At 44.4% G+C, this 20,125-nt stretch overlaps 1 protein-coding gene across 1 annotated transcript in view; it reads right to left on the bottom strand.

Annotated features, from left to right (window-relative positions):
• LOC139155665 (dystrophin-like) overlaps positions 1-20,125 on the bottom strand; it is a gene marked incomplete at its 3' end in the record, with an annotated part of 302,221 nt that overhangs the window by 16,338 nt on the left and 265,758 nt on the right. The window contains exon 7 of the mRNA XM_070730905.1: positions 645-846. Coding sequence (XP_070587006.1) covers positions 645-846 — 202 coding nt within the window. The remainder of the gene's footprint in view (positions 1-644; positions 847-20,125) is intronic.

Below are 20,125 nucleotides of genomic sequence, written 5' to 3'. Positions count from 1 at the left end.
AGAGAAGCAGGGATCTGCCCTCCTGGGCTTGGGTGGGCCGAGAGGGGTGACTCCCTCCCCCAGCTGGACATCCTCCCAAGGGCTTTGTCTGCTGTGGCTTTGCTCTATTTCAGCCCGGCTGGCTTATCTTTTGTTCTGAGTTTTTCTTTCCTTTGGAGAGCTGGGGCTTTTGAGGGGAGGGTCAGAGAAGTAGGGAGCCACCCTCCTTGGCATGGGGGTGCTGAGAGGGGTGACTCCCTCCCCCAACTGTACATCCAAGGGCTTCGTTGGCGGTGGCTTCCATCTCTCTCAGCCCCCCTCCCCACTCGGCTGGCTTGTCTTCTTATGCACATCTGGAGGAGGGAAATCCCAGCAGGGGTGGCAAGCAAATGGGAAATCCCGGCAGAGGCAGTCACAAGCAGGGGAATCCCTGCGCACGCATCTAGGCTCGAGTTTGTAAGATGAAAATGGTTCTTAAGACGAGGCAAACAAATCTTAAACCGGGGTTCGTATCACGAAAACTTCGTATGAAGAGGCGTTCGTAAGATGAGGTATCACTGTAATCCCAAATTTTCTCCCAGAGAAACAAATACCATATTATTTTGTTAAAAAAATGAACAGTGATTTATTACAATTAACTGGTACAGAAAACTACAGAGACCTACGTGTCATAAACATTCAAAAGCCAGTTCAGGCACATATCTACACAAAGAGGGACGTTGACTAGGTTATTGTGCTCTTGTTCCAATTTATCATAAATGGTAGTTAAGCAGTTAATGATCTGAAGTATATCAATTGGTTGATCATTCTGTTTCAGGTTGTGCTGGTCCAAGGCATCACATGCAGCAGACAGATTCAAAAGATCCACTGTAATGACAAAACAAGAACAACCCAATATGAAACGGCTCTGATAAAATAATTATATCTTTTAAACTCAGTAATAGTTTAACTGTTGAACTCAGTAATGGTTAAAAAACAAATATGTTAAATTGAAGATACAAATTTTAAATTTATCTTCAGCGATTTCTACCTATAGTTGTCTTTGTTGTAAGCAAATGAACTCAGATTTTGCAGCATAATTGCAGTTACTAGTTTAAAAGTCAACTTTCTGGGATCATGAAGCTACCTCTAATATGGAATTTATTAGTCAATTAGAAATACAGTTTATTATTATTATTTTTTTTTTAAGAGTTTAAGGTTAAACTATAATGGGAGGCTGAATGAATGAACCCTTCAAGGACTGAGCAGCAGAATAACTGTATAAACTGTAGTTAGCTAAGGAGAGATCATTTTTTTGTAGATGCTTTCTGTTTAAAGAAATTTTGAAAATTTTCCTTCAGTTTTACTTAGCAAGAACATACACAAAGTCATTAACAATATCTTCAAAGGTCTAAAATTCACAAGGGTAGAAAAAACCAATAAACTATCCTTCCTTTATAGTATATTCACATCAGCAGAGACAGATGGCAAACTAGAAAAACAAGGGAGTACTCATTTATTTGGATAACATTCTCTTTTTTAAAAAATTATTTTTATTTAGTTATATACATTAATAAAAGGACAAACAAACACTAAACAAAACAAACAAATACATTCACATTTATACATATATACCTCTAGGGGTATCTTGTGGTAAGTTCTCTTGATTGATTTTTACTTATATATAGTTCACTATATATATTTATTATTCAATTATTTATTGGACTTTTATGCCGCCCCTCTCCAAGGACTCGGGGCGGCTTACAACACATAATAAAACAATGTATAGCATTTCAGATGCAATTAATTAAATATAAAATTTAAAAAACCCAAAAACCATAACAAACAGTCATTCCCATTCAATCAACTTTCTCCCAGCACATTCATCGGCCGGGGGCAAGAATCCAATGGCCCCAAGCCTGGCAGCATAAATGAGTCTTAAGACTCTTGCAGAAGGCAAGGAGTGTGGGGGCAGTATGGATCTCCAGGGGGAGTTGATTGCAGAGGGCTAGGTCCCCCACAGAGAAGGCTCTTCCCATAGACCCCGTCAACTGACATTGTCTAGTTGACGGAACCTGGAGAAAGCCAACTCTGTGGGACCTGATCAGTCACTGAGATTTATGCGGCAGAAGGCAGTCCCATAGATATTCTGGTCTGATAGGGCTTTATAGGTCATATTATATTTTTATCAGTAATATTTAAATATGCTTATTTATATTACATAAGGCGAAGCCATCATTCGAGTAAGAGACTTTGGCCTGCCACATACTAGAATGTAGAATTTATTTGTACTGTGGGAATTTAAGAGGGGTGGTTGTATGAGGGGGAAGAATGCTAACTATAACAAATTCCTTCTAGATATTCAAGGTCATCCTTTGTTTAGCACCTGCCTGAAGGTCGATAGGAGGATCGTGGAGGTAGACAGAACCAGAGTGGTTCATGTGATAAACTTGTGGGTTGGGAACAAGGGATGAACTTTAAACTGGCTGGAGAAACCCATGGGACTTTAGATTTGGGTTTCTCTAATTCGTGCTAACAAGCAATGCCCTTATCAAGGAACTGCCAAACAAGCTAACAGTAAGCAGTCCAACAACCAAAGAACCACCAAGATCACTCCCACCAATACTGGCAAGCCACAAGAATATAAAATAAAAGCAAATCCCACTCCATACAAGCACTGATGATGTTACCTAGTTCGGATAATAAAACATCTGCAAGAAAACAACCAAGCTCATAGAACACCAAGAGTCCCTCAGACACTTAAATATTGTATCACTAATAAGCAGACATCACTAATAAGCAGCAGCAATGTGAAAATGTTTGATTAAGTAACATTTAATGTACATGAGCTGATTTTTTGTAATAATTTACTTAATAAAAACATTTATTTCATTATTCATCTTCAGCAGAAAAGTATCATTATTATATTATATTATTATTTATCTTGACCAGAAACGTTTAATGTATGTACTGTATATGTGGGGTTACACACACACACACACACCATACATATTCTGTGGCAGTGGACAATAGCACTGAACCCCAAGGATTCAACTTAAGATGTCTTTATGTTATTTTTACTAATGTATTATTGAGAGTGATATGTGGGATAAACTGAAATAATTTTTTCTCAACTTTCTTCAGCTGCAGACATGTATGCAAAGTGAGAGAAGGTTAATTTAATTGATCTATGCATGGAAGTCTTTCGCAAGCTACTTAAAACCCACCTTTGCCATCAGGCATGGGGGAATTGAGATACTCTTTCCCCCTAGGCCTTTACAATTTTGTGCATGGTATGTCTGTATGTATGTTTGGTTTTTATATTAATGGGTTTTTAATTGTTTTTAGTATTGGATTGTTATTGTACAGTGTCTTGTTGTTGCTGTTAGCTGCCCCGAGTCTCCGGAGAGGGGCGGCATTCAATTCAATTCAATTCAATTCAAATCAAATCAAATCAAATCAAATCAAATCAATAATAAAATAATTTTAGAAGAATTTGATTTCTTGTGACTGATGTGACGTTTGTTTATCTTTCTATATATATATATATCACTGGCAGCATATTGATTGAAAACACAGTAGTCACCAATCAGGAAAATGAATATATAGAAGGGAGAATGGGACTGTATGTATTGAATAGAGCCGTGATGGCGAAGCTATGGTATGCATGCCACAGATGACACGTGGGGTCATCTCTGCGGGCACACAAGCCGATGTCCAGGTCAGGTCTACAGCACATGCGTGCCACCTCCCACCAGCCAGCTGATTTTCGTGTTTTGGCTGAGAGATCCATTCGTATGTGCAGGGGTGGGGGTCACACATGCACGCTGGGGTGGAGTAGGGATCATGGACGCCGGGTGCTGTGCTCCCCCTATGTGGCCCATTGTTAGCTCCAGGAGGCTTCAGGAACTCTGCTAGCAGAAAAATGAGGCATGTGGGGGTGTGCCGCTGATCCTCCGCGGCACGTTTTTAGTTCCAGGAGGCTTCAGGGAACTCTGCTAGCAGAAACGGGTGCTCCCCCTCTGTTGTAAGTGATCCTTGTCAGTCACAGGACATGCCTGATTCTGAAGACGATGAGCCAGGTCCCTCAGTTTATCCTGAGTTAGGGAGGATGTCAGAGGATTTGGAAGCAAAGAGTGAGGATGATAGTGATGTGGGAGTGTGCCAGAGGGGTCTGATGTGACAATGAAAAGTTGGTCCTTATCAGATAGTGAGGAAAATGTATCAGGAGATGAATGGTTAGATCCTAGATATTGAGGAATGATTAAAAGAAGAAAAGAGATACAAGGTAAAAAGTATTCATCCATATGAATAGCTCTGTGGACTGTAAGATGTTATTTCTAGGCTAGAGCAGGCAGTGAAGGCGGAGTCTGACAATGTTGTTGAAAAAGAATGGCAGACATCCATGGCATTCCTGAAATCAAAATATGAAAAACCTATGCTGTGCCTTCCAAAATGAGACAGAAACTGCAATGTTATGTTTATTGTGAAGCCGGTAAGCCAAGTGAACTAAAGTGGTGATTTATAGCTCTCTTATCTCTAAGTCAGCCGAGAAAAAGAATGGAGGATACTTCCCAGAGCAGTTAAAGTATTTCAAACCGATAGAATATGCTTCAATCTTTATGCTTTGCATCTTAACTTGCTAAAGTTTCATGTATCTAATCTAGTGTGAACTTAAATAAAAGAGACCATTATTCCAAGGAGTGGATTTCTGAGAGTCTTGAAAAAATACTGGAATCGTGTCTAGAACAGATTGTCAGACTCCCACTGAATCCACTGCACAGCCGTTGTGGCGTCATGGCCAATTTTCGAAATAATATATTGGTTTTGAACCAGACCGTGGCAGATCTCCAAAACCAAATCATTATGTTACAACAGAATCCCCCCATGGCAACGGTAGCCCCAGCTCAGCCTATCATCCAGCTGAGAATAAAAAGCCACATGGCCAGGTCCCAGGCATTTGACAGAGATCATGCCAGACTTGTCCCTTTTTTAAACCAATGCAGAATTTTATCAACTCCAGCCCAGTAGATTTTGTCCAGGACGAGATGAGTTTCTTTTATTGTGAGTTTATTAATTAGCCCTGCAGCTGACTGGATATCTCCCTTGTTGGAACGCCAGGATCCAATTCTACAAAATTATGTAGGGTTCTGCCAGTTGATGCAATGTGAATTCACTGATCCCCTGCACATTCAGAATACCATCATGCAGCTACACCAGATCCGTCAAGGTACCAGATCTGTGTCTGACTATATCACTGAATTTCGGAACTTAAGTGCTCCCCTGAACTGGAATGAGGGAGTGCTGATGGAGATGTTCCAAGATGGGCTGTCTGCTAAGATCCTGACTGAGATCATGCACATTGCGACTCCTTGTATACTAGATGGTTTGTACCAGCTGTGCTTTGAAATTGAAGCCGAATGTGATCTTCCCAGACTTGGCTGAACAGACAACAGACCCATTTATGGAAAGCAAAAGACCAGTTCCTGCTCCTTGCCAAAGAATACAAGCCAACGCACTCAGCCCCTAACCGAGATGTGTTTTCCAAATGCTCCCAGCAGACCTGGGAAATCGCCCAGCTGTCATAGCTAGAGATGAGCCGATGGACCTTAGCACTGCCAGACCTCACCTGAATGAGCCGAGAAAACCAGATGCCAAGCTGAAGGCCAGTGTCTGTACTGTGGGGAACTTGGGCATCTTGCCTTCGCCTGCCCACAGAAGAAACATAGTATCACAGTTCCTGCTCCGGTTCCAGCTCATAGCCCCGCTCAACAGTTCCAGGCCACCCTGCCAGGAAATGACCAGAGTCCAGTCTAGTGGAAACATTAGGTCGGGCAGGTACCAAGCCGAGTTCCAGTTCTACAGATGACGACTTCGGACCCTTGAGATACCTGACCTTAAGCAACCAAGGTGATATTCAAGAACCCTCCCCAAACCCTCCCTGCTCATGCCCTGGTGGATTCCGGAGCCACCACTAACTTCATGGATGAGACTTTTGTTTGCTCCCCTGTTATACCCTTGTGCCCAGTCAAACCTCCTATGATAGTTGAGACCATCGATGGAGGCATCTTGTTGTTCGGACCCATCAAGTTCATGAACCAACCTATAAATGTAACCATTGGGCACCATGAAGAAGGCATTCAATTCTATGTTACCAAAGGCCTACATTTCCCCATAGTCCTTGGCTTAGCATGGTTGAGAGCTCATTATCCTCACATTGTGTTCCAGAACTGCATTTCTTTTCCCAGTCTCCAAACCTGCGCAGCCCAGGCCGCAGCCTAACTTGCTAGTACAGTAGAACCCCGACTTACGAGACTAATTGGTTCCGGAAGGAGGCTCGTAAGTCAGAACGCTCGTATGACGAAACATTGTTTCCCAAAGGAAACAATGTAAAGTCAATTAATCCGTGGAACAACAAAAAAACCCGCTGCCGCCGAATGCGGAAGTTAGCGTTCAGAGACAGCTGCAAAGCGGTGCGCGTGTTTTAAAACGTCAGAGCCGGCCTGGGGGGCTCGGGGGGAAGCCCCCGAGCCCCCCAGGCCGGCTCTGACATTTTAAAACACGCGCGCTGCTTCGCAGCTCTCTGCTGAATCCGGAACGCTTACTTCCGCGTTCGGATTCAGCAGAGAGCTGCGAAGCAGCGCGCGTGTTTTAAAACGTCAGAGCCGGCCTGGGGGGCTCAGGGGGAAGCCCCCGAGCCCCCCAGGACGGCTCTGACGTTTTAAAACACGCGCGCTGCTTCGCAGCTGTCTGCTGAATCCGAACGCGGAAGTTAGCGTTCCGGCTTCAGCAGAGAGCTGCGAAGCAGCGCGCGTTTTAAAACGTCAGAGCCGGCCTGGGGGGCTCGGGGGCTTCCCCCCGAGCCCCCCAGGCCGGCTCTGACGTTTTAAAACACGCGCACCGCTTTGCAGCTGTCTTCTGAAACCGAACGCGGAAGTTAGCGTTCCGGCTTCAGAAGACAGCTGCGAAGTGGCGCGCGTGTTTTAAAACGTCAGAGCCGGCCTGGGGGGCTCGGGGGGAAGCCCCCGAGCCCCCCAGGCCGGCTCTGACGTTTTAAAACACGCGCGCTGCTTCGCAGCTGTCTGCTGAATCCGAACGCGGAAGTTAGCGTTCCGGATTCAGCAGAGAGCTGCGAAGCGGCGCGCGTGTTTTAAAAGGTTGCAGCCGGCCTGGGGGGCTTGCCAGCACCCCCCCAGCCCCCCAGGCCGGCTGCAACCTTTTAAAACACGCGGGATACGAGCGCCAAGGAGCTGTCTCCTGAAGCCGAAAGCGGAAGTTAGTGTTCGGCTTCAGGAGACAGCTCCTTGGCGCTCGTATCCCGAATGTGAGCTCGGGAGGCGAACAAAAATGTCGCTCCCCTCCCAGCTCTTATCTCGAGTAGCTCGTAAGTAGAGCTGCTCGTATGTCGAGGTTCCACTGTACTCTGCCAGCTGAAATCTTGGATTTTGCCGATGTGTTCAGTGAAAAAGAGGCAGATCCCCACATCGACCCTTTGACTGTGCCATTGATTTACTACCAAATGCCAAGCTCCCTGCGGGATGCATTTACTCCATGTCGGAACCTGAATTGGCCGCGTTAAAAGACATTTTGGGCAAAAACCTGGCCAAGGGTTTCATCCAACCCTCCTCCTCACATTTGTCTGCTCCAGTACTATCTGTAACAAAGAAAAATGGAGATCTATGCCTCTGCTGTGACTATCACAAGTTAAATTCCATCAGAGTGCATAACCGGTACCCTTTGCCTTTGATCCCTGAATTCATGGAGCAGCCACTGCCATTTTCCAAAATTTCATGAATGACATCATGGTGGTTTAACTTGATGACATTTTAATTTACTCCCCTTCAAGAGAAACTCACCTTCAACATCTACAACAAGTTCTGCAATTCCTAGGAGAAAACCACCTTTATGTCAAGCTGGAGAAATGTCAATTTTTTCAGACCACCATTGAATTCTTAGGACATGTTATTTCTCCCCAAGGTATTGCCATGGACATCGGAAAACTCGAGGGTTTGCAAACAACCCCCATGTCACTTAAAAGATGTTCAGAGATTTTTAGGATTTGTGAACTATTACCGCACCTTCATTCTGAATTTTGCCACCTTGACTGCCCACCCGACTCCTGACCAAGGGAATTAAATTTCAATGGGGTGATGATGAGCAACAAGCATTCCTGACCCTGAAAAAAGCTTTCATGCAGGAACCTATCCTCCAGTACTCAGACCCTTGTCATCCCTTTGCAGTGGAGGCTGACACCTCAGATGTTGGAGTGGGGGCCATGCTCCTTCAAACACACCACGATGGCAGTCCCTTGTTCCCGTGTGGTATTATTCCAGAAAACTAAACGCATTTGAGCACCATTATACCATTTGGGAAAAGAACTCTTGGCTATCAAGACTGCATTCTATGGAGACACCACCTGGAAGGAGCCCGCCACCAAGAATAAGTCAGAACTGACTTCCTCCAGACAACCAGAAAATTAAATCAAAGACAGATCCACTGGGCCTTTTTCTTAGCCAGATTCAACTTCAGAGTCACCTACGTGGTATAACAAACAAGCTGATGTCTTGTCTCGCAAACCTGAGTACAAACCTAAGAACTGTTGCCGCTTCATACCATTCTACCGCTCACATCGATCGCAGCTGTACAGGATATAGTAGATCTTCGAGAACAGATTCGGGAAGCACAATGCCAAGATGACTTCATAGACCAAAGAAAACAAGACCTTGATCCTGATTCACCATGGACATTTTCCATGGACCTGCTATGTTACTGAGACTGGTTATATGTTCCAGCAGGGCCACTTCGAGACCTCATCTTAAACCATTGCCCTGATAACCCTGCAGCTGGCCATTTTGGACTTTTCAAAACTTTACACCTAGTATCTCACATTTCTGGTGACCTAGGCTCTGCCATGATGTTCACTCCTATATAAATTCTTGTACCCGTTTTTACCAAGCCAAGACAGCCACAGGAGACCCCCCTGGACTGTTACTGTCACCGAACCAAATAGCATCTGAGAAATAAATCACATTCCACTCCTGTGCTCTCACACAAGGTGTCAGGCCGAAGCCATCATGTGGAGTTAGAGATATCGGCCTGTCACAGCATAAGGGGGGGATGGGAGGGGTAGTGAGTAGTTAGTGGGAAAATTACTAGACACAACCAAAGATTCCTTTCTCTGAGCCAAGGTCTGTCAGTGAACCAAATAGCTTGAGCAATAAATCAATTCCATACCTGTGCTTCTCGCTGGGTAAGATTTATTAACAGCCATGTCTGGATTTGACTGGAATCATTCCAACTCTGAGTTCGTTAGATTACATCCGGGTCAAAACCCCATCTCACATTCCACACCCACAAGTGCAGTCATGAGGGCCAATCCTATGCAGGATTCCTGATTCCTTCCTGTGTTTGTTACTATGGCATCTGGAGAAAGGAATGTGTGGTGGCATTTCTCTCTCTCTCACTCCCAAACTGTATCAAGTCCACCTTGGACTTTACATAATGACTTTGGGCCTGACAAGGTCACTGTTTGTTCTGCCTCAACTGAAGAGAAGAGGAAGTTGATAAACCCCTGCACACGGACTGGCTCTCGTGATGAACTTGTGGGTGTGGGGAAGTAAGATGAACCTAGGTGGGATTCTGGGAAGTATTCAGAATCGGAATGACTATGGCGTAACCAACATGGTTCTGTTAATAAATCGAGCTCTGATTGAGAGAACTGGACAGGGACTTGATTTATTTCTCAGATGCTAATTAGAATACTGACAACAAATTCCAATTCTCTCGGGAGAGGGGCGGGGGTCAATGGTCGCGGCGCCACAGGGCTCCCTTGCTCTCATGAGGGAATCCCCGAATCCCCACCATCTGGGGGTCCCGGTTCCTTTGAACTGGGCCTGATCCTCCCTGCAGGGATGAAGAAGTAGGGGGCGCTACCTGGAAAGAGAATAGGTTTCAGCGATGGTGAGGTGAAAAATGCTTAAGCGGTGTGCTGGTGAGTGCAGAGAGATGGAAAGAAATTTAAAACAGACTGTTTTTTTATTTTTTCTATTCATGGAAGCAGAAATGCCTGGAATTTGTGCAGAAGCGGCTGATCGGCGGAAAGCTTTAAAGACATAGTAAATTGCCCAAAGTTACGGTTATTTTTTTTTTTTTTCGGAGGATTTCTAAGGAATTTGAAGATTTGGAGCTTGAATTGGAATTCTTTTTGAATTTATTAAGGTATTTTTCTTCTTCTTGAAGATGCCACTTCCCTTTATAACAACTGCCAAGAATGATCAATCATGATAATTTACTGCCACCCTCAGGTGGGAGGAGTTACTACAAGGAGTTTTTTTGATGCAATTAGTGCCAGATGGCTGTTAATTTTATTTTTCCTGTTGGAAGGATGGAGCTGTTTGATATCTATGTATACTGCTGAAAAAAGATTGTCCCTAGGTTTGTTTTGGAACATGGCTAGTTGGAAGAATTTTTTTATGTAACTGTGAGGGAATATTGGACACAATCTAAAGGACATATTGGACACATCTGGACACATCTGGGTCCCGTCAACTAAACAATGTCGGTTGGCGGGCCCCAGGGGAAGAGCCTTCTCTATGGCGGCCCCGACTCTCTGGAACCAACTCCCCCCAGAGATTAGAACTGCCCCTACTCTCCCTGCCTTCCGTAAACTCCTTAAAACCCATCTTTGCCGTCAGGCATGGGGGAACTGAAACACCTCCCCCGGGCATGTACAATTTATGCATGATATGTTTGTGTGTGTGCTTCTTAGTAAATGGGGTTATTTTTAAACTTTTTAAAATATTTTAAATTTATTTGGATTTGTTACGATTGTTATATTTTGCTGTGAGCCGCCCCGAGTCCGCGGAGAGGGGCGGCATACAAACCTAAATAATAAATAAATAATAAATAAATAAATAAATAAATAAATAAATAAATATGGGGCAAAAACATAAAATGGGAATATAGAGGGTGACAGGATGGGAATATGGAGGGTGACAGGATTTTCAAAGAAGAAGATTTATACTAAAGGACATAAATGGACTATTTTTTTAATTGCACTATTAATTCAAACTAGACTCTAATTGGACACTAATTGTATGGAAAGTTTAATGAAATTAATTTAAATTAATTAATAATGGAGGAGGGATTAATTAAAGACTAAGATTTTTAATTGATTTAATTGATTTTAATTAAGTGGCATATGTAATATTGTTTAATTAAGATATTTGAGACTCATAAAATTACTCTGGTGGGTAAAATTTTGGAATAATGAAATAATATTATTAAAAGTAAAGGATTTAAATGAATTTGACTTTAAATTGATTTTAAATTGGACTTTATCATAAGAGAATGTAATGAAATTTTTAGGAACAAATTGTTTTAATGGAGGAGGATCTAATTAAAGGTTTAGATTTCAATTGAGCTGAATTGAATGTTTAACTAAGAAATCTGAGTTTTGTTTTGTTTTTTAAAAAATCTTTTCTTAATAGAAATAATGAAATGTCTCTAGGGGGAAATATTGAAATATTGCCGTTAAAAGAGAAATTGAAAATGGTTAGGTTTGATAGGGTTGTTTAGCTTTAATGATTAATGTAAAGATTAAGATTTTAAGTGAGTTGCATATGAAATAACAATCAACTAAATTACTTTTTGAGACGTATAAAATTATTTTGATGGGGACATTATTAGGATAATGAAATAATACTATTGAATATGAAATTGAATTGAAAATGTTTAGGTTTGCTTAGGTTTGGTAGGATGATTAATATTAATGATTAAGGTGTAATGATTAATTTGGTTAATGTTGTTGTCGATTCAAATATATAGATGAGAAGGACTATGGAATTATATAAGTAAATGAACTATAAGCAGATAAATGATGAATATAAATAGAAAAAGCATGGAAATAGAAAATATTTTTAATGATATTTGCTGATATTTTCTTTTTTAAAGTTAAACGGAATAATGATATACTAGAAATGTTGACTATATTTTCAATATAATTTGGAATATGATTATTAGATTTAACTTAATGATCTTCTTTTTCCCCTCTTTTTTCTTTTTCTTTCTCTCTTTTTTCAGAATGGAATATGTTGATTTTATTGGATTGAAAGTGTTATAATTAGAGTACGGCAGATGATTCCACTGGTTTACAGTGACCTCCCCCCCCCCGCCCAGAATAGGATATGACAATGGATTGAAAGCATTATAATTAGTATAGGGAAGATGATTACACTGACTATACAGTGACTTCTTTTCTTTTTAGAATAGGGCACGATGATGGATCGAAAGTGTTATAATTAGTACCGTGTTTCCCCGAAAGTAAGACAGTGTCTTACTTTCTTTTTATGCCCAAAAGCCCCACCACGTCTTACTTTCGGGGTATGTCTTACATTGGAAAAAAATTGAAAGGGTCGTGTTCCCGAAGGCATCTCCCCAGAGTCCAGAAGGGCAGCCGCGGGACAGGAGCCTCGTGAGCCCTTTTCCAAGTTCAACCTCAGGGCTCCAAGCGGCGTGCACGCGTGGAGCTGCAGACACGTGTCGGGGAAGCGTGTGTCTGGAGGGGAGGAGCCGCTCTGCGCAGTTGAGCAGCCACACCTGCCTGCCGGAAAGGAGGCGGGCGAAGGAGGGCGCAGCTCCGGCCGCTCGCCGCTGGCCGCTTGCAGCTGAGCCTCGGCAGGACTCGGTTGCTGGGACGAGCGCCTTCGCTGCAAGCTGCCGCCCACTCGGCTCGCTTCGGACCAGCGCCGTCTTTCGCTTTGCCAAGCCGGGGAAGAGGCGGTGGCGCCCCGGCAAGGCGAAGGCGAGGGGTGCGCGGGGAGCTTGGAAGCGACGTCATCGGGCTCCCCCCCGGCAATACCCCCGTGTTTCCCCGAAAGTAAGACATATGTCTTACTTTTGGGGTACGGCTTATATTAGCCGACCCCCCTGAAACCCCCGATATGTCTTACAATCGGGGGTGTCTTACTATCGGGGAAACAGGGTATAGGGAAGATGATTACACTGGCTATACAGTGACCTTTATTTGTTTTTAGAATAGGGTATGATGACGGATTGAAAATGTTATAATTAGTACAGGGAAAATGATTACATTGGCCATACAGTGACTTTTTCTCTCTCTCTTTGTAGAATAGGGTAGGATGATGCTATTGGATTGAAAGTGTTACAGATTTAAAGCTTTATAACCAGAACAGGGTATGGTGAATGTATGGAGTATTTAGTTTTGTTTTTATTCTCCCTTTTTCTTATTTTTTTCCTTATTTTTTTCCTTATTTTTTCCCTGCTATTTTCTAATTTTCTTTAGTCTTTATTACTATTCTGTATTTCTATTCATGAAAGGGAATTATTTTTAATTAGATTCTTTTTTAATTTAGTTTATTAATTTGCCGATATTTGGAATATACTATATGGTGGGTTCTCCTTTTTTGCCCCCTCTCTATATATTTTAGTTTTTTTTTTTTAGTAATGGTTGGTTTTAATTTAAATACCGTGTTGGAGATAATTGGAAATATTTGCTCCTTTTCTTTTCTCTTAACGCTTTTTTTCTTTTCTCTTTTATTTTAAAGGGCATTTATTATGGAAGAGGGTTTAAAGCATATATGAAAATTGATATGGAGGAGATTTTTGAGAAAATTGAAACATTTTGATCTAATTAATTTGATGTGATTAAGAATAGTAACAGCCTAAAATGTATACAGGTTTTACTTTTTTAATCATGTGGAATTGGAATAATTATTTTTGGGTCCAGATGTTAAATTGTAAGGAGGTGGCATTGATTAACGAATTACACCGAAATTGCAAAAATGATACAGTGGAACCCCGTCTTACGAACTTAATTGGTTCTGGGACAAGGTTCGTAAGGTGAAAAGTTCGTAAGATGAAACAATGTTTCCCATAGGAATCAATGAAAAAGCGAATAATGCGTGCAAGTCCAAAACTCGCCCCTTTTGCCTTATGACAACCGGCATTCTGATCCTTGTTTGGGGACAGGGGGAGGAGGGAAGGGGGACACAGCAGAGGCTGCGTATGGAGCTTTGTGGGTGATTAACACACGTGGGAAGCTGCCTCGCAGCTTGTCAGCCGGCAGGGCTTACACCCTCCTTGAAAGTGTTTTCGGAGGTGGCAGCAAAGGGGAATCCGGAGCTTCGGCTTCAGACAAGGCTCCCTGGCTCTCACTCTGCTGTGTGTGTATGGGTCCCTGAATGCCGGTAGAGAACAGGGGGAGGCTCTTTTCCTTCCCCTTTGCTCAGGGGGACCAAGCCTCTGAGCTCCGGTCCTCAGCGAAGCGCAGGCAATGGAGACGCGGTGTAGAGAGAGGTCAATCTGTCAACTAAAGAAGAGGAAAACTGGAGCGCTGGGGGCTCTGAGGATGGCAGGGGGGCACATTTCTTCCATCAGGTTTGGGGCTGCGTGGTTGTTTGGTACCTGAAAACTTCACGAGGAAGTTGAGATACGGGCACTCACAGTCTCCTAATCCCCCCGTTTCTTTAAGGCTGCCCCCTTCTCTGGCAAGGGAGGGCAAGGGGTGGCTGGCTCTCCTACCCTCCTCTCATCTCTGCTACAATACATTTTCCCTGCAGTTGATCCAAGCGCTGGCAGGGAAGGAACAAATTTCAGGCGTCCTGGAAACCTAACAAAAAGGGGCTGGTAGAATAATCATTAGGAGTGGGCTGTCCTGTACAGGCTCTCACAGCCTCCTCATTTACACCCTCCCCCGTTTCTTTAAGCCTCCCCCTCTCTCGCAAGGGAGGGCAAGGGGTGGCCGGCTCTCCTACTCTCTCGGCTCTGCTACGTACATTTTCTCTGCAGTTGATCCAAGCGCTGGCAGGGAAGGAACGTACTGAAATGCGAGTCAGGAGTCCTGGAAACGTAACAATAAGGGGGCTGGTGGAATAATCATTGGGAATGGGGTGTCCTGGAAGTTGGGATACAGGCTGTCCCAGCCTCCTCATCCCCCCCCCCGTTTCTTTAAGGCTTCCCCTCTCGTGTGCAAGGGAAAGCAAGGGGGGGGAAATGCGAGTCAGGAGTCCTGGAAACGTAACAAAAAGGGGGCTGGTGGAATAATCATTGGGAATGGGGTGTCCTGGAAGTTGGGATACAGGCTCTCCCAGCCTCCTCATCCCCCCCCCTGTTTCTTTAAGGCTTCCCCTCTCGTGTGCAAGGGAAAGCAATGGGTGGGAAATGCGAGTCAGGAGTCCTGGAAACGTAACAAAAAGGGGGCTGGTGGAATAATCATTGGGAATGGGGTGTCCTGGAAGTTGGGATACAGGCTCTCCCAGACTCCTCACCACCACCACCCCCGTTTCTTTAAGGCTTCCCCTCTCGTGTGCAAGGGAAAGCAGTGGGTGGGAAATGCGAGTCAGGAGTCCTGGAAACGTAACAAAAAGGGGGCTGGTGGAATAATCATTGGGAATGGGGTGTCCTGCAAGTTGGGATGCAGGCTCTCCCAGCCTCCTCATCCCCCCCCCCGTTTCTTTAAGGCTTCCCCTCTCGTGTGCAAGGGAAAGCAATGGGTGGGAAATGCGAGTCAGGAGTCCTGGAAACGTAACAAAAGGGGGCTGGTAGAATAATCATTGAGAATGGGGTGTCCTGGAAGTTGGGATACAGGCTCTCCCAGCCTCCTCACCCCCCCCCCCCCCGTTTCTTTAAGGCTTCCCCTCTCGTGTGCAAGGGAAAGCAAGGGGTGGGAAATGCGAGTCAGGAGTCCTGGAAACATAACAAAAAGGGGGCTGGTGGAATAATCATTGGGAATGGGGTGTCCTGGAAGTTGGGATGCAGGCTCTCCCAGCCTCCTCATTCCCCCCTCCCTCGTTTCTTTAAGGAGTCTACGGAGAGGGGCGGCATACAAATCTAATAAAGAAAACTTAAAGAAACGGGGGGGGGGGGGATGAGGAGGCTGGGAGAGCCTGTATCCCATCTTCCAGGACACCCCATTCCCAATGATTATTCCACCAGCCCCCTTATTGTTACGTTTCCAGGACTCCTGACTCGCATTTCCCACCCCTTGCTTTCCCTTGCACACGAGAGGGGAAGCCTTAAAGAAACGGGGGGGGGGGATGAGGAGGCTGGGGGAGCCTGTATCCCAACTTCCAGAACACCCCATTCTCAATGATTATTCCACCAGCCCCCTTATTGTTACGTTTCACTCGCATTTCCCACCCCTTGCTTTCCCTTGCACACGAGAGGGGAAGCCTTGAAGAAACGGGGGGGGGGGGGAATGAGGAGGCTGGGGGAGCCTGTATCCCAACTTCCAGGACACCCCATTCTCAATGATTATTCCACCAGCCCCCTTATTGTTAATTTCCAGGACTCCTGACTGGCATTTCCCACCCCTTGCTTTCCCTTGCACACGAGAGGGGAAGCCTTAAAGAAACGGGGGGGGGGGGGTGAGGAGGCTGGGAGAGCCTGTATCCCAACTTCCAGGACACCCCATTCCCAATGATTATTCCACCAGCCCCATTATTGTTACGTTTCCAGGACTCCTGACTCGCATTTCAGTTCGTTCCTTCCCTTGCAGTGCTTGGATCAACTGCAGGGAAAATGTACGTAGCAGAGCCGAGTTAAAGACATGGCTTTCCAGGAGCCTCCCGAAGCCCAACGCCAAACCCGAACTTCTGCTTTCGGCGTTCGGAGGCTCCTGGGAAGCCGCCCGGCTGTTTTAAAATGTGACCGCCGGGCTGGGGGGCTTCCAAGCACCCCCCCAACCCCGAACTTTTGCCGAACTTCCGGGTTCGGGGTTGGGGGGGTGCTGGGAAGCCCCCCAGCCCGGCAGTCACCTTTTAAAACAGCCGGGCGGCTTCCCAGGAGCCTCTGAATGCCGAACCCGGAAGTTCGGGTTTGGCGTTCGTAACTCGAAAAAAGTTCGTAAGAAGAGGCAATTTTTTTCTGAACCCCGGGTTCGTATCACGAGTTGTTCGTAAGACGAGGGGTTCGTATCTTGAGGTACCACTGTATATTGTAATTTGACATTAACAGTATCTTTTTTTTCTGTACACGTGATTGGAGAAGAAAAATTAAAAAAAAATTCACACACCCCCAAAAAGTGCACTTTTGTGCCTAATGTCCCTGTCCTACTGTCTTATTATCCTTTCTATTACTACGTTCTACTTATGTTATGTTATGTTATGTTAATATGTACTATAATAATATACTTGTTTGACAAATAAATAAATAAATAGATAGATAAATAAATAAATAAATAAATGGTACGACTGGATGCAGAATAAAATAACCCAAAGAAATGTTAAAACACCTATATAAACTCAGATAACAACAAAAAATTATTTACGTTTAGTGAGATAGTAATCTATTTTTCTATTCATCTTTTAAATGATGAATCTAATCAATTAGAAATTGAACATTTGTATACTGAAATAGAAACGGGCAATGATCTGCATGTATATAATGAGATTTCTTTCCTTTTTATTGTATTTGAAAAACTAAATAAACTTTTAAAAAACGAACCTGGTCACAGAATGAATTAAGTTCTTAAGTAGAGGTACCACTGTATTGGATTTCAGAAAAACAAATTTCAATAAAGTGGGGGAATCTTTAAATAATGAATTAAAGGGCAGGGATAAAATGACAGGAGCAAGGACCAGTGGACTGTATTAAAAAAGGCTATCTTAAAAGCCACTGGACTGTATGTAAGGCAAATAACTAAAGGTAAAAGGAAGAAAAAACTGCTATGGTTTAGTAATGATGTAAGGGCTATAGTCAATGAAAAAGGTATAAAGGTATAGGAGGTATAAAGAATCTGGAAGTATAGCTGATAGAGAGGTGTATAATATGAGACAAAAGGAGGCGAAACAGATAATATATGCTGCTAAAGCCTCAAAAGAGGAAGAAATTGTCAAATCTGTGAAGAAGGGGGATAAAACTGATTTCAGATATATTAGTGATAGGAAGAAGAAAAACTGCAGCATCACAAAACTTAGTACTGGAGATAATACATACTTTGATGGGAATAAGGAGGTCGCTGACCATTTGAATAGCTACTTCTGTTCAGTTTTCTCAGAAGGCAGCTTACAATATAATACTATAGATGAATATAGCATTGCTTCCAGCTGTAGGGATTCAGCTCCAGTGATCTCAGAGGCTGATGTCTTAGAAGAACTTGAATGATTAAAGATAAATAAGACAATGGGTCCAGATGGCATCCACCACAGAGTTTTTAAAGAACTCAGATATGTGATTGCTACCCCCCTGACTGATTTGTTTAACCAATCCCTTTTAACAGGAGATGTTTCTGATGATTGGAGAATGGCCAGTGTTGTGCCTATCCACAAGAAGGGCAGTAGAGAAGAAGCTGGTAACTACAGTGGTACCTCAAGATACGAACCCCTCGTCTTACGAACAACTCGTGATACGAACCCGGGGTTCAGAAAATTTTTGCCTCTTCTTACGAACTTTTTTCGAGTTATGAACCGGCGTTCGGAGACTGCTGGGAAGCCGCGCGGCTGTTTTAAAAGGTGATAGCCGGGTGGTGGGGCTTCCCAGAAGCCTCCCGAACGCCGGTTCGTAACTCGAAAAACGTTCGTAAGAGGCAAAATTTTTCTGAACCCCGGGTTCGGTTCGGGAGGTTGCTGGGAAGCCCCCCAGGCCGGCTGTGACCTTTTAAAACAGCCGCGCGGCTTCCCAGCTGTCTCCAAACGCGGAAGTTCGGCTTTGGCATTCGGCTTCGGGAGACAGCTGGGAAGCCGCGTGGCTGTTTTAAAATGTCACAGCCAGCCTGGGGGGCTTCCCAGTACCCCCCCGAACCCCGAACCTGGAAGTTCGGCAAAAGTTCGGGGTTCGGGGGGGTGCTGGGAAGCCCCCCAGGCGTGGCTTCCCAGCTGTCTCCCGAAGCCGAACGGCAAAGCCGAACTTCCGCGTTCGGCGTCAGCTGGGAAGCCGCGCGGCTGTTTTAAAAGGTCACAGCCGGCCTGGGGGGCTTCCCAGCACCCCCCACGAACCCCAAACTTTTGCCGAATGTCCAGGTTCGGGGTTTGCTGGGAAGTCCCCCAGGCCGGCTGTGACCTTTTAAAACAGCCGCGCGGCTTCCCAGCTGTCTCCCGAACCTGACCGCGGAAGTTCGGCTTTGCCGTTCGGCTTTGGGAGACAGCTGGGAAGCCGCGCGGCTGTTTTAAAAGGTCACAGCCGGGCTGGGGGGCTTCCCAGCACCCCCCCGAACCCGGAACTTTTGCCGAACTTCCAGGTTCAGGGTTTGGGAGGTTGCTGGGAAGCCCCCCAGGCCGGCTGTGACCTTTTAAAACAGCCGCGCGGCTTCCCAGCTGTCTCCCAAAGCCGAATGCTGTTTTTTTGCGGGGGGTTTTTTGGTTGCACGGATTAATTGACTTTACATTGTTTCCTATGGGAAACAATGTTTCGTCTTACGAATCTTTCGTCTTACGAACCTCCTCCTTGCACCAATTAAATTTGTATCATGAGGTATTACTGTACAGGCCAGTTAGGTTGACATCAGTTATAGTTAAAATGATGGAGACTCTACTCAAAAAGAGAATAAATCAGCACCTAAAAACCAATAACTTATTGGACCCAAACCAGCATGGCTTTACTGAGAGCAAATCATGTCAGACTGGTCTCATTGATTTCTTTGACTATGTCACAAAGGTGTTGGATGAAGGTGGTGCCATGGATATTGCCTATCTGGACTTCAGCAAAGCCTTTGATATGGTTCCACATAAAGAGCTGATAGATAAATTGGTAAAGATTGGATTTAATCCCTGGATAGTTCAGTGGATTTGCCAAGGACTCTAAAGTGTGCAATAGGGTTGATATTCCTGGAGCGTCTGTAATATGGCAAATGGTTTAGGTTTACTAGATAAGTGGTCAAAGCAATGGAAACTGCAGTTTAATGTTTCCAAATGTAAAATAATGCATTTGGGCAAAAGAAATCCTCAATCTGAGTATTGTATTGGCAGTTCTGTGCTAGCAAAAACTTCAGAAGAGAAGGATTTAGGGGTAGTGAGTTTTGACAGTCTCAAAATGGGTGAACATTGCAGTCAGGTGGTAGGGAAAGCAAGTAGAATGCTTGGCTGCATAGCTAGAGGTATAACAAGCAGGAAGAAGGAGATTGTGATCCCGCCGTATAGAGCACTGGTGGAATACTGTGTTCAGTTCTGGAGACCTCACTTACAAAAAGATATTGATAAAATTGAACGAGTCC

This window comes from Erythrolamprus reginae, unplaced genomic scaffold (genome assembly GCF_031021105.1).
Source record: "Erythrolamprus reginae isolate rEryReg1 unplaced genomic scaffold, rEryReg1.hap1 H_41, whole genome shotgun sequence".
Classification (NCBI taxonomy): domain Eukaryota; kingdom Metazoa; phylum Chordata; class Lepidosauria; order Squamata; family Dipsadidae; genus Erythrolamprus; species Erythrolamprus reginae.
The sequence above is the reverse complement of the archived record's forward strand: the minus strand, read 5'-3'. Positions and strand labels throughout refer to the sequence as shown.